Source organism: Choloepus didactylus, chromosome Y (genome assembly GCF_015220235.1).
Source record: "Choloepus didactylus isolate mChoDid1 chromosome Y, mChoDid1.pri, whole genome shotgun sequence".
In the NCBI taxonomy this organism is placed as follows: Eukaryota; Metazoa; Chordata; class Mammalia; order Pilosa; family Megalonychidae; genus Choloepus; species Choloepus didactylus.
Window position 1 is genome coordinate 3,987,601 of NC_051335.1, and position 14,463 is coordinate 4,002,063.

At 38.7% G+C, this 14,463-nt stretch overlaps 1 protein-coding gene across 1 annotated transcript in view; it reads right to left on the bottom strand.

Annotated features, from left to right (window-relative positions):
* Positions 1–3,574: 3,574 nt before the first annotated feature.
* Positions 3,575–14,463, bottom strand: part of ZDHHC9 (zinc finger DHHC-type palmitoyltransferase 9) — a 46,401-nt gene continuing 35,512 nt past the window's right edge. The window contains 1 exon segment of the mRNA XM_037822858.1: positions 3,575–5,124. Within this exon segment, the coding sequence (XP_037678786.1) occupies positions 5,008–5,124 (117 nt within the window). The 3' untranslated portion in view covers positions 3,575–5,007.

A 14,463-nucleotide genomic window follows, 5' to 3' on the forward strand; every position in this document is an offset into this window, starting at 1 on the left:
ACAGCCCAATTATAAAATGGGCAAAAGATATGAAAAGACAGTTCTCTGAAGAGGAAATACAAATGGCCAAGAAACACATGAAAAAATGTTCAGCTTCACTAGCTATTAGAGAGATGCAAATTAAAACCACAATGAGATACCATCTAACACCGGTTAGAATGGCTGCCATTAAACAAACAGGAAACTACAAATGTTGGAGGGGATGTGGAGAAATTGGAACTCTTATTCATTGTTGGTGGGACTGTATAATGGTTCAGCCACTCTGGAAGTCAGTCTGGCAGTTCCTTAGAAAACTAGATAAAGAGCTACCATTCGATCCAGCGATTGCACTTCTCGGTATATACCCGGAAGATCAGAAAGCAGTGACATGAACAGATATCTGCACGCCAATGTTTATAGCAGCATTATTCACAATTGCCAAGAGATGGAAACAACCCAAATGTCCTTCAACAGATGAGTGGATAAATAAAATGTGGTATATACACACGATGGAATACTACGCGGCAGTAAGAAGGAACGATCTGGAGAAACATATGACAACATGGATGAACCTTGAAGACATAATGCTGAGCGAAATAAGCCAGGCACAAAAAGAGAAATATTATATGCTACCACTAATGTGAACTTTGAAAAATGTAAAACAAATGGTTTATAATGTAGAATGTAGGGGAACTAGCAGTAGAGAGCAATTAAGGAAGGGGGAACAATAATCCAAGAAGAACAGATAAGCTATTTAATGTTCTGGGGATGCCCAGAAATGACTATGATCTGTTAATTTCTGATGGATATAGTAGGAACAAGTTCACAGAAATGTTGCTATATTATGTAACTTTCTTGGGGTAAAGTAGGAACATGTTGGAAGTTAAGCAGTTATCTTAGGTTAGTTGTCTTTTTCTTACTCCCTTGTTATGGTCTCTTTGAAATGTTCTTTTATTGTATGTTTGTTTTCTTTTTAACTTTTTTTTCATACAGTTGATTTAAAAAAGAAGGGAAAGTTAAAAAAAAAAAAAAAAGAAAGAAAAACAAGGGAAAAAAAAAAGATGTAGTGCCCCCTTGAGGAGCCTATGGAGAATGCAGGGGTATTCGCCTACCCCACCTCCATGGTTGCTAACATGACCACAGACATAGGGGACTGATGGTTTGATGGGTTGAGCCCTCTACCATAAGTTTTACCCTTGGGAAGACGGTTGCTGCAAAGGAGAGGCTAGGCCTCCCTATATTTGTGCCTAAGAGTCTCCTCCTGAATGCCTCTTTGTTGCTCAGACGTGGCCCTCTCCCTCTGGCTAAGCCAACTTGAAAGGTGAAATCACTGCCCTCCCCCCTATGTGGGATCAGACACCCAGGGGAGTGAATCTCCCTGGCAACGTGGAATATGACTCCCGGGGAGGAATGTAGACCCGGCATCGTGGGACGGAGAGCATCTTCTTGACCAAAAGGGGGATGTGAAAGGAAATGAAATAAGCTTCAGTGGCAGAGAGATTCCAAAACGAGCCGAGAGATCACTCTGGTGGGCACTCTGACGCACACTTTAGACAACCCTTTTTAGGTTCTAAAGAATTGGGGTAGCTGGTGGTGGATACCTGAAACTATCAAACTACAACCCAGAACCCATGAATCTCGAAGACAGTTGTATAAAAATGTAGCTTATGAGGGGTGACAATGGGATTGGGAAAGCCATAAGGACCACACTCCACTTTGTCTAGTTTATGGATGGATGTGTAGAAAAGTAGGGGAAGGAAACAAACAGACAAAGGTACCCAGTGTTCTTTTTTACTTCAATTGCTCTTTTTCACTCTAATTATTATTCTTGTTATTTTGGTGTGTGTGCTAATGAAGGTGTCAGGGATTGAGTTAGGTGATGAATGTACAACTATGTAATGGTACTGTAAACAATCGAAAGTACAATTTGTTTTGTATGACTGCGTGGTAAGTGAATATATCTCAATAAAATGATGATTAAAAAAAAAAGAAATAACAGTTAAAAAAACCCAATGTATACACATTTGTAGACTCACACAAAAGCAGAGAGATTTACATATTAAATTGTTATTAAGTTAGAAAATAGATTTAAAAAACAAAATACTTGTTTCCCCAAACAAGGTAAAGAGATTTGGTCAGTAGGAAAGGGGGCCTTAGGGGTAAAGACAAGAAGGTTAGGACCAGAAGAATGTAATTTAGCTACTATAGAACTAAAAACCACCTCTGCCAGTGGGGAAAAAAACAAAGGGTGAGATGATGAGCTCAGCTAAGGCTAGAAGGGCTCTAGAGCCAAATGAACATGAAGAAATGGCCCAAAATAGCCAAATTCCACCCTCCCCCAGAGATTTTGGACCAGTGCCAACCATCCTGGCCTGAGGAAGTCAGGTGCATAGGAATCTTGAGGGATGGGGAGGAAGAGGAGAGTTGGAGAGAGTGTCAACAATTGAAAAGACCAAACAATTTAAGGCCCATTCCCATGGGAAAAACCAATTCTTTAATCTCCCCTCTGATCAGAATTCAGATTACGGACAGCCTGGACTGGTACATAGCATGAATGGGATAGATCTTCTGGCCAAGTTCTTAAATACAGATTTATAAAGGAAAAGAAATAGGGCAGGAAATTTTTTAAAAAGTCATTTCACACTAGAGATAAGAGATTTCCATTTTGGCCCTTCACATCAGAAACAAAGTTTCTCTGATTTAAGTGACAGCAGGCGAGTGGCTGAGGTAAACTGAGGGAGAAGAGACAGGGTAAGATCTGATGGTCTGAGTACTGACTAAAAAGTGACACATATGAGTGGCAAATTAACTGGAAAACCCTAATAGCTTCCAAACTCTCCAGGCTTGGACTTATTTTAAACTAACTAAAATCTAACTACAAGGGACAAATCTGAAAGAGCCAGAAAAAAAACGGGATAGTAGAGACAGATAGGAGAGGAATCTGAGACAGTCTCTCCTGTCTCCCCTAATTTCTCCACCTCCCCACCCAAACTCCATTAGAGAAGGATTGTTAAACTCAAATCCTGCTTCAAAGAAAACAGAAAGATGTAGGAGAAAATCTGGGAGCAGTCATATTTCATTAATTTCAATTAACTGGGAAGAGCAAGGTAGGAATTGATAAGGACTCTTCATTATAGAATATTTAAAAAGAAATACATATCATCACTTGAAAAAGCTCACTAACAAAATATTTCCAAGAGAAGGCCTTGATAAACCTGTTTTAATAACTAAGACTCATTTGCAATTAACAGCATTCATCTGCCTAAAAACAATATCCTAATAAATAACTTGTCTTAAGTAGGGTAAATATACCGCCCCACCCCCACCCCGCTACCCTCCCAATCTTTTTATCACTGTATATTGCCTTGAAAGCCCTTTGTCCTAGCCCAGTAGAAGGAAAACTTCAGCCCAGATGTAGTATAGATCAATGGAGAGTTGGGGAGGTATCTCTTCAACACAAAGGGTACCCAGGAAAATGAAAGTACAGGTAGTAACAAGCAACATCTTTTGACACCCACCCCTACCCCATACACAGAAACATTCATACCTCGATGGTGGTTCTTGAAATGGAAGAGGGAAGGAGGAGGCAGGCAGATTGCATTAGACACAGTTTAATTGCCTTCAAATAGATTAAAAGTTCTGGTTTATACTTCCCCCCTCCCCATAAGTCATTCAGACAGGACCCTGGCTTAGAAAGAGAAAAACACAGGTGCTCTAGGAAATATAGCCACATAGAATACATAAATCTTCTTCCCTGAAATAGAGCAGGTCCTGAGCAGAGCTGACTGGGGGCCACAGCCCACCCCCAGGGTGAAGAGGCTCTGAGACTCTGCCGGTGGAAGTGCTGGAAGAGTGGGGCTTGGAGGAAGCCCCCGGTGTGGTTACAATAGCCCAAGGCCTTGGAGTGGGTTACCCAGGAGGGCAGCAGTGCTGGGGTTTCCCTCCTCACTCAGCCTAGGCTTATGGAAGTAACTGGTTATCCTTTTTTTTCTTTTTTTTTTCTTTTTTTAGGAGACATTGAGGGAAAGGAGAGAAGAGCCTCTCTGTGCCTTGATTTCCCATTTGTGCATTCAGGGACTCTGTAGACTTCACACAAGGAGTCTGAGGGGATAGTGTTTAAGTGAGCACTCGGGCTTCCTCTGAGGAAAAGGAACCAACAAAGTGCAGACTTTTATTACTGCCATTACTGCTCCTAATGGGAGCAAGAGTCAAAAGGAAAAAACACCTTAAAAGGGGCTAATGAGAAAGGAGGCAAGATGAGACAGAGAGTGTGAGGGGACATGCCATTGGCATCACATAAATTCTTATTGAGAATGGCACAGACATTAAAAACTTTCCAGGTAGTCTACAAGAAATGTAAATTGTTATCTCTACTACAACTACTTACATATATCTAATTGAAAAACAGTGGAGCGTGGGTGTTAGAGAGTGGAGGGGGAACAAAGGAAAAGCTCCATGAATAAATACAAGTGGAAGGTGCCTGCCCCATTCCTAAAAGGATTAGCTGGCAATGTTGGCACTTTAGTAGCCAGGAGACTCCTACAACTCCACTTTCTCCATTCTCTTCAATTCTGAAGGCCACAAGAACCCAATTAGTACTCCCTGGCCAGAGGTCTCTGTGATTGCCTCTGTATTGATGACATGCAGCAGCTTGAAAGGACTTCAGCCAAACTCAAGAACTTTTAACGCCAGAATTAGACCAATGACCCCAAGCAGGAGAGCTGGGATCTAGAAGGAAGAGAGGGGAGTCCAAGAAGACATCATGGCTGAGGCCATGGAAAACCACTGCCAGGGCCCAAGAGAGCAATTTGTCCAGTTACCAGAGATGACTGACATCTTCTGTTACTGCCTTGAGTCTAGAAAAAAAGCTTGCAGCAAGAAAATGCCAGTGTGCAACTGGAAGAATAAAGAGCAAAGAAAAATAATAAAAGGGACAGCTTACTTGCTCTCTGTCTCAGGTTTCTTTTCTCCCCTTAAATCTCTCATAGCCCTAATTAAACACAAACAAAAGTCTCTTCCATAGATAGGCTACTTCTCAGCTTCAGTGACCTCCTGTGGTGGCTCCGGGGGCTCTGGGGGTGGCATCTCTTCTGGAGTGCTGGTTTCCTCTGGCATCTCATTTGAACTCAGGTGTTCTGTTGGGACCTGAAAAAGAAATGGTATCAAATTCAATACAAACTCTCCCTCAAAAGTCCAAATGGAGATTACCAGTAGACACTGCACTCTTCCTCTGAATCCAAGTGTAAGATATGCAGCCACTGACACCAAATTCAGACCCAAGATCAGCCTATCATCTTCTCAGCAGAATGTAACTGAAGTTTGAGTTCTATTCATAGCCATCTGTTGTGGATAGATGTTTCCACTATTATTCATGATAATACAAACAGGGGCTACAAATAATGGGAGTGACAAATAAAAGGGGCCATAAATAGGGGCCATAAATAAGGACAAATAATTACACAGAGCTCCCCCACCCTTCACAACAGAATGTTATAATGTACTTGTCTAACAAAGCCTGACCCAGCAATTCTCGATCTTATTTCTGCCCCAACACATGGCTTGCTGGAAGTGATTCTAAACCAAAAATGGGGAGATATCAAAATCTTCAGATGATTATGTGGTTTGAAAATGCCCCCTGAGTGATTCTACTACACTACTCTTCCCCACATTCAGCCCAGAATCACTGGCCTAGATTGTTACAATTTCAGACAAGTTTCATCAGGAAAACGATATTCAAAATGATAATATATAAACATGGGTATGCCCTACTTCAAAAAGAAGATTCGAAATGTAGGAAAGGCAAATGAGAGAACAATTAACCTTTCTACAAAAAGCATTCACTTAAAGTAGAATTCTATTTCAAAAGAAAGTTCAAATCCACCAAAAAAACTATTAGAGCTAGTAAACATGTTCAGTGAGGGTGCAGGATACAAGATCAACATGCAAAAATTAATAATATTGCTATACACTCTGACTGAACAATCTGAAAATGAAATAAGGAAAACAATTCTATTTACAATAGAACCAATATAGGTTACCAGGGGCTGGCATGCAGGTAGGGAATCAAGTCTTAAAATGTACAGAGTTTCTATTTGGGATGATGGAAAGGTTTTGGTGACAGATGGTGGTAATGGTTGCACAACATTGTAAACATAATTAACAGCATCGAATTACATACTTAAATGTGGTTAAAAGGGAAAATTTTAGGTTGTATATATGTTACTAGAATAAAATTTAAAAAAAATCTGTGGAACTGCACAACACAAACAGGGAACTCTAAGTTAAACCATGGTCTATAGTTAATAATACAATTATAAAAATGTGGTTTCATCAACTGTAACCAATGTACCATACCAATGCAAGGTGTTAATAGTGTAGTATATGAGAATCCTGTATTTTATGCATGATTGTTCTATAAACTCACAACTTCTCTAATAATAATAATAAAAGAATAAAATGGCCCCACCCTGATCAAGATGGCAGAGTGAGACACTTCAGAGCTCCATCCCACCAGAGAAGCACTGAACAACCAGCAAGAACAGATAGAAACATCTTTCTAAAAGCTCTAGAAAACAGTTAAAGGACTGCAGGAACAGGGAAAGCACCTAATCAAGAAAAAGGCTACCTAAAAGTGGTAGGATCTTGTGGCACCGTGGTTGGCCCCTCCCCACCCCACACCAGTTTGATCCAGAGCTGACCCATGCTCCCAGTGCAGGTCCCTGGTCCCAGTTACAGAGGAAGCAGAGTAACCCTCATTCACATACTGGGAGCATGTCTGTCTGGCCCAGTCTGGTGGTGGCCTGAGGGACTCATTGTCCCAGAGCTTGCCTTGCATGTAGAAGTCAGCTTACACAGCTCTCCTCTAAAATGCTGTAGGAGAGCAGTCAAGTCATGCTGCCTGAGACTGTGAAGAAACTATTTCCTAGGGAAGAGGGGGCATTTGTCCGTGTCAATGTGTGAATTCCTAGCATCAAAAGCACATGCCCAAGACAAGATGCATGTCCAGAAAGGACCAGGCCCCTACATTTTGGCCTGGAACTATTCTTTAAACTCCTTGTATGGATAAGCTCTGAAGAGAAGCACTTAAACAGGTCAATATGCAAAGACTGGAAAAAGTGTTATCTGTTTTTCCTTCATTTTGGTGCTAGCTCCTGGCATTCAATGAAAGCTGTGTCATAACACTAGTTGGATACAAGCTTAAGGAACAGATACCTCAGAGTCTAAATTCTGTGGTAACACAATAAAATACCCAAATGTCCAGGTTTCAACAAAAGATTACAAAACATACAAAGAAACAGGAAGCAACTGTCCAGGCAAAGGAGATTAAAGCATTAGAAACCATCAATGAGGAGGATCAAACCTGGGACATTACAGACAAAGACTTTTTTTAAATGATCCTAAATATGCTCAAAGAGCTAAAGGAAAACATGGACAAAGGAACTAAAGGAAATCAGGAAAATAATAGATCAATACAAAGAGAGTAACAATAGAGAGATGGAAATTCTGAAAAGGAAACAAACACGCACAATATAAACAACACTTTTTAGGTTCTAACTAATTGGAATAGCTAGCAGTAAATATCAAACTATCAAACTACAACCCAGAACCCATGAATCTTGAAGACAACTGTATAAAAATGTAGCTTATGAGGGGTGACAATGTGATTGGGAAAGCCATATGGACCACACTCCCCTTTGTCCAGGGTATGGATGAATGAGTAGAAAAATGGGGGCAATAAAAAGGCACCCAGGGTTCTTTTTTTTACTTTAATTGTTCTTTTTTCGCTTTAATTTTTATTCTTATTATTTTTTTGTGTGTGGTAATGAAAATGTTCAAAAATTAGTTTTGGTGATGAACACACAACTATATAATGGTACTGTGTACGCTTTGTATGACTGCATGGTATGTGAATATATCTCAATAAAAATGAATTTTAAAAAAAGGAACAAAACAGAGCAGAAGACCACAGTAACAGAAATTTTTAAGTTCCCTAGAAGGGTTCAACAGCAGATTGGAGCTGGAAGAAGAATCAGTGAATTTGAAGATAAGATAACTGAAATTATCCAGTCTGAGGAGCAGAAAGAGGAAAGCATAAGGAAAAGTGAACAGAGCCTCAGGAAACTGTGGGATGCCAGCAAGTGTACCAATATACACCCTGTGGGAGTCCCAGAAGGAGAAGAAAGAGAGAAAGGGGCAGAGAAAATATTCAAAGAAGCAATGGCTGAAAACTTCCAAACTTCCCAAATTTAACAAAAGACATGAATATACATATTCAAAATGCTAAAAAAAACTATAAACAGGATAAGCCCACAAAAAGCCACACCATACTGTGCTATAATCAAACTGCTGGATGCCAAAGATAGAGAACTCTGAAAGCTGCAAGAAAGAAGCAATGCATCACATACAAGGGAGTCACAAGGTTAAGTGCTGATTTCTCATCAGAAATCATGGAGGCAAGCAAGTGGTGGAAGACATATTTAAAGTGCTGAAAGCAAAAAACTGCTAACCAAGAGTTCTATATCTAACAAAATTGTCTTTCAAAAGTGAGGGAGAGATTAAGACATTCCCAAACAAAAGCTGAGGGAGTTCTTCATCACTAGACCAGCCCTACAATAGACACTAAAGAGAGTTAGTTTTTTAAGTTGAAAGGGAAGGACAATAGACAATAAATCAAAGCTGCAAGAAGAAATAAAGCTCTCTGGTGAGGGTAATGACATGGGTAAATATAAATGCCAGTACTATTGAATTTTTAACTGTACTTTTTTTCCTTCCTACATGATCTAAAGGGCAAATGCAGAAAATGTAATGATAGATCAGTGGTTTGGGACTCATATAAATATGAATTTGTGACAAGAACTACATAAAGGTATGGGGAGGGAGGGATACAGGAACACAGTTTAGGTATGCTATTGAAGTTAAGTTGGTAACAAAACAAAGAAGACTGTTACAGATTTAAGATATTAAATTTAAGCTCATAGCAACCACAAAGAAAGTATCAGAGGATATGGAAACTCATAAAAACGGAAAATAGAACACAAGTTACCAGGGGTGTGGGAAAGGTACAATGGAGAATTAATGCAAAATGGGTTTCTACTTGGGGTGAAGGCAAAATTCTAGTAATGGATGGTGGGGATGGTACCGCAAAACTGTGAATGTGATTAATCCCACTGAATGGTATGCTTGGGAGGGGTTGAGATGGGAAGATTTATGTAGTACATGTTTTCATAATTCAAGAAAAAGAAATAAAGAGAAACTAAAGAGATAATAACAATTAAATGAAATACATAATACTGGATTTCTAAGAATGGAGGAGAAAAAGCTCAAAAGGATATTATTGGGACATATGAAAAAACTGGAATATAGAATGTAAGCTTTATATCAATGTTAAAGATCTTGAACTTGATAACTGTACTTAAGGAGATCACATAAGTGAATATTTTTGTTCATAGGAAATGTATAGGGAAGTATTATGTGTTCAAAGATTATGATGTGTGCAACCAGCTCTCAAATGCTCAGGAAGTAGATAGATGGTGTGCTGGTTTGGATATATTATGTCCCCCAGAAAAGCATGTTCTTTAATGCAATCTTGTGGGGGCAGATTTATTAGTCTTTTGATAAGGGTGGAACTTTTGATTGAGTGTTTCCAAGGAGATGTGACTCACCCAACTGGGGGTAAGACCTTTTATTAAATTATTTCCATGGAGATGTGGCCCTGCCCATTCCAGGTAGGTCTTGATTAGTTCACTGAAGTACTTAAGAGAGTTCAAGAGCCAACACAGATGCTGATGCTTGAAGATGCCTGGAAATGCAGACAGAAGGACGTTTGGAGATGCTAAGCTAAGAGATGAAGCCCAGAGTTTTCCCTGGAGAAGCTAAGAGAGGACTGCAAGATGCTTAGAGAGAAATGCCCTGGGAGAACCAAGCAAAGAGCTGAGAGAAGCTAAGAGAGACAGAAGGCCAGAGACATTTTGGAGAAAGCCATTTTGAAATGCAACCCAAGAGCATAGGACTAGCAGATACCAGCCACATGCCTTCCCAGCTGACAGAGGTGTTCTAGATGCCATTGGCCTTCCTTCGGTGAACATATCCTCTTGTTGATGCCTTGGTTTGCATTCTTTTGTGGCCTTGGAACTGTAAATTTGTAGCCTAATAAATCCCTTCTGTAAAAGTGAATCCATTTCTGATATTTTGCATAATGGAAGCTCTAGCAAACAGGAATGGAAGGAAGGAAGGAAGGGAGGGAGGGAGGAAGGAAGGAAGGAAAAGATATGGCACAGGTGGCAAAATGTTGAAATTGGTGGATCTGGGTATCTGGGTTAGGGGATGGGTATGTTGGAGTTCTCCAGAGAGGATTTGTATTATTTTTGCAACTGTCCTATAAGTTTGAAATTATTTCTAAACAAAGTTTTTTTTTAATGAATAAAATACTTAGGAATAAATTTAACAAAAGAAGTGCAAAGATTATACTCTGAAAACTACAAACATTGCGGAAAGAAATTAAAGAAGACCTAAATAAATGAGAAGACATCCCATGTTTATGGATCAGAAGACTTAATATTGATAGGAAGGCAATATTCTCCAAACTGATCTATAGATTCAATACAATTCCAAAAAAAATTCCAACCACCTTCTTTGCAGATATTGACAAACTGATCCTAAAAGTCATATGGAAATTCAAGAGACCCAGAACAGCCAAAACAATCATGAAAAAGAAAAACAAAGTTGGAGGACTCACACGTTCTGATTTCAAAACTTACTATGAAGCTACAAGTAATCAAGACCATGTAGTACTGGCATAAGGACAGATACATAGATCAATGTAATAGAATTGAGAGTCCAGAAATAAAGTCTCACATTTATGATCAACTGATTTTTGACAAGGGTGCCAAGACAATTCAGTGAGAAAGAATAGTCTTTTCAACAAATGATACTGGTACAACTGGGTATCCAGGTACAAAAGAAAGAATCTGTAGCCCCTATCATACACCATATATAAAAATTAACTCAAAACGGATCTAAATGTAAGAGCTAAAACTACAAAACTCTGAGAAGAAAGAAAAGAGGCATAAATCTACATGACCTTGGATTAGGCAATGTTTTGTTAGATCTGACATCAAAAGCACAAGCCAGAAAAGAAATAATCAACTGGATTTCAGCAAATTAAAAACTTTTGCATTTCAAAGTATACCACCAATAAAGTCAAAAGATAACCCATAAGATGAGAGACATATTTGCAAATCATGTATTTGATAATGGGCTTGTATACAGAAGATATAAAGAACTCTTACAAATAAAAAACAAAAAGACATCCCAATTTAAAAATGGACAAGGGATATGAATAGGCATTTCTCCAAAGAAGATATACAAATGGTCAACAGGTACATGAAAAGATGCTCAACATCATTAGTCATCAGGGAAATGCAAATCAAAGCCACAATGAAGTATCACTTCACACCCACTAGGATGGCTATAATCAGACAGATAACAAGTCTTGGTGAGGATTTGGAGAAACTGAAACCCTCAGACACTCCCAGTGGGAACGTAAAATCATGCAGCCACTTCGGAAAACAGTCAGTCCAGCCATACTATGGTAATACATAACTACCATATGATCCAGCAATTCCATTCTCAGGTAGATAGCCAAGAGAAATGAAAACAGTCACACAAAAACATGTCCCTGAATGTTCATAGCAGAATTACTAATAACAGCCAAAAGGTGGGAACAACCCAAATGTCTGTCAACTGATGAATGGATAAATAAAATATGGTATAATCATACAATGGAATATTATTCAGCCAAAAAAAGGAATGAAGGATTAATTCATGCTACAGCACAGATGAACCTTGAAAACAATGCTAAGTGAAAGAAGCCACATATTGCATGATCTCATTTATATGAAATGTCCAGAAAAGGCAAATCTATAGAGACGGAAAGTAGATTAGTAGTTGCCTAGGAGTGACTGCTGATAGGTACAAGGTTTTGAGGGAGAGTAATGAAAATATTTTAAAACTAAGTATTGTCAATTTGCAACAGATGGAGGTAGCCTAGGTACATTGATGTATGAATGGAGGGGCAAACTGTGGTGCATACATACAACAGAATATTGTGTGGCTGCAAGGACTGAAGTCATGAGGCATGCAATTAGGTGAATGAATCTTGAGGACATTAATGTTGAGTGAAATAAGCCAAAAATAAACAGACATATTTTGTAAGACCCCATTAATACAAACTAACTATAATGAGCAAATGCTGAGAACTGAATTCGAGAACATAGATTATCTGTAGATACAATGGAGGCAGAGATTGGGCAATCAGTGATTAAGGAGTACAGAATGTTCAGTAAGGCTTCTTGTAAAGGTTCCTAGATTATAAACTCTTACAGCAGTCACATCTATTCCTGTGTTATAACTTATTTCTAAATTCTGAGACACTGTGCTCTTTGTGTATAACCTGGTAATTCCCTGGAAATTTAGGTATCTATATGATACCTGGGACTCAGGGTTAGAGTTCAGCCGCTCTGTAAGTCAGTATTACTCCATACGGCAAACGTTAAAGCAGATGAAAAAGAGATCAGGCTAAAATTAGAGATACGAATGACATGGACTTGGCTAGAACTAACGTAAATTAGAATACAGGGTAACGGATGATATTGACTGTATTTTTAAAAGTCCAATTTCTGTGTGAGACCAAAGGAAAGGAGATTTATTTTGTATAAAATTTATATTTTCTGTGGCATACTATCTAATTTAATCTGTCTGGTCAGTTTATTGAAACAACATAATTACATGGAACCTAGAATAGGGAATGAGTTCTTGTTATTCTGTACAGGCTAATGTAATATCCCCAATACATTCCAGAATATTTTTGGCAGAAAATAAAAAAGTATTTGCAAAGTCCCCCGGGGAAAAATGTGGAACTATTAAACCTCCCCACCTGGAGAATTCCTGCTATTCTCTTAAGCAATAGGGGTCTCTAAGTTTAATAAGTCAAGCCCTCGTCCTTATGGAACTTATCTTTCCAATGGCGAAACTAAGCCTACTTATAACTATGCCTAAGAGTCACCCCCAGAAAACCTCTTTCGTTGTGCAGATGTGGTCTATATCTCTAAGCCAACTCTGAAAATTAACTCACTACCCTCCCCTCTGTGTGGGACATGACTCCCAGGGGTGTAAGTCTCCCTGGCAATGTGGGACATGACTCCCAGGGATGAGCCTGGCCCTGGCATCATGGGATTGAGAAAGTCTTCTTGACCAAAATGGTGAAAAGAGATGAAACAAAATAAAGTTCCAGTGGCTAAGAGATTTCAAATAGAGTTGAGAGGTCATTCTGGAGGTTATTCTTACGCATTATATAGATATTCCTTTTTTAGTTTCTACTATATTAGAATAGCTAGAAAGAAATGCCTGAAACTGTTGAATTGTAATGCAGTAGCTTTGATTCTCAATGATGATGGTATAACTATACAGCTTTTATCACATGACTATGAAAACCTTGTGACTGACACTCCCTTTACCCAGTGTATGGGCAGATGAGTAATAAAACAAAGACAAAAATTTATATAAATAATGGGGGGATAAGAGGTATGGGATATTTTGGGTCTTTTATATTTTTATTATTTTTTGGAGTAATGAAAATGTTCTAAAATTGATTGTAGTGATGAATACACAACTACATGATGACACTGTGAGCCACTGATTGTATACTTTGGATGCAACATACAATGTGCAAAAATATCTCAACAAAACTGCATTTTTTAAAAAAAGAGATACTAAAGACAAGGAGAGTTTTGTTTATATATTATGAGTAAGTCAGAAAAGGTGATAAAATTCAGTTCAGCTTAATGCATGAGAAAAGGCATTTTTGTAAAGCCCGGAACATAACAAGGTAGAAGGTTAAAGGAATTTAAAGAAAATGCACTAAAAACTCCTTACTTTACAAATAAGGAAATTAAAATTTCAAGGAATGAGGCAAATGATCCAACATAAAAAAATTAAGTGTTGTGATGACTGTACAACTCTGTGAATTATACATCTAAAATCCAGTGAATTGTGTATTTTTAAATAGGTGAACTGTATGGTATATTAATTGTATCTCAATAAAGCTATTACAAAAAAAGAAAGTTCAAGTAACAACTTTTTACGATCACGCCTACTTTATAAAGTCTTTCTTGGGCAGGGCAGCTGGGGTAGTTTCCACAAACTCTGCAATTCCAATGAGGAAGTCCCCTTCTACAAAGGTAACCACCTCACTAGCTGTAATACTATCCCCTGACCCCTCTCTCTGCTTCTACAGCATTTCGTTCTTCTCTTATCAAGGCACTTTTCACAACATTGAGCAATGGCCTATTTTCGTCTCCTGTGCTCACTAGACAATGAGCTACTTGAGAGCAGGAACATCATTTGCCTTGATAGTGGTGTATCCCTAGCATGAAGCATAGTGGCTGGCACAGAGTAGCTGCTCAATATATTTTGAATAAATTAGTA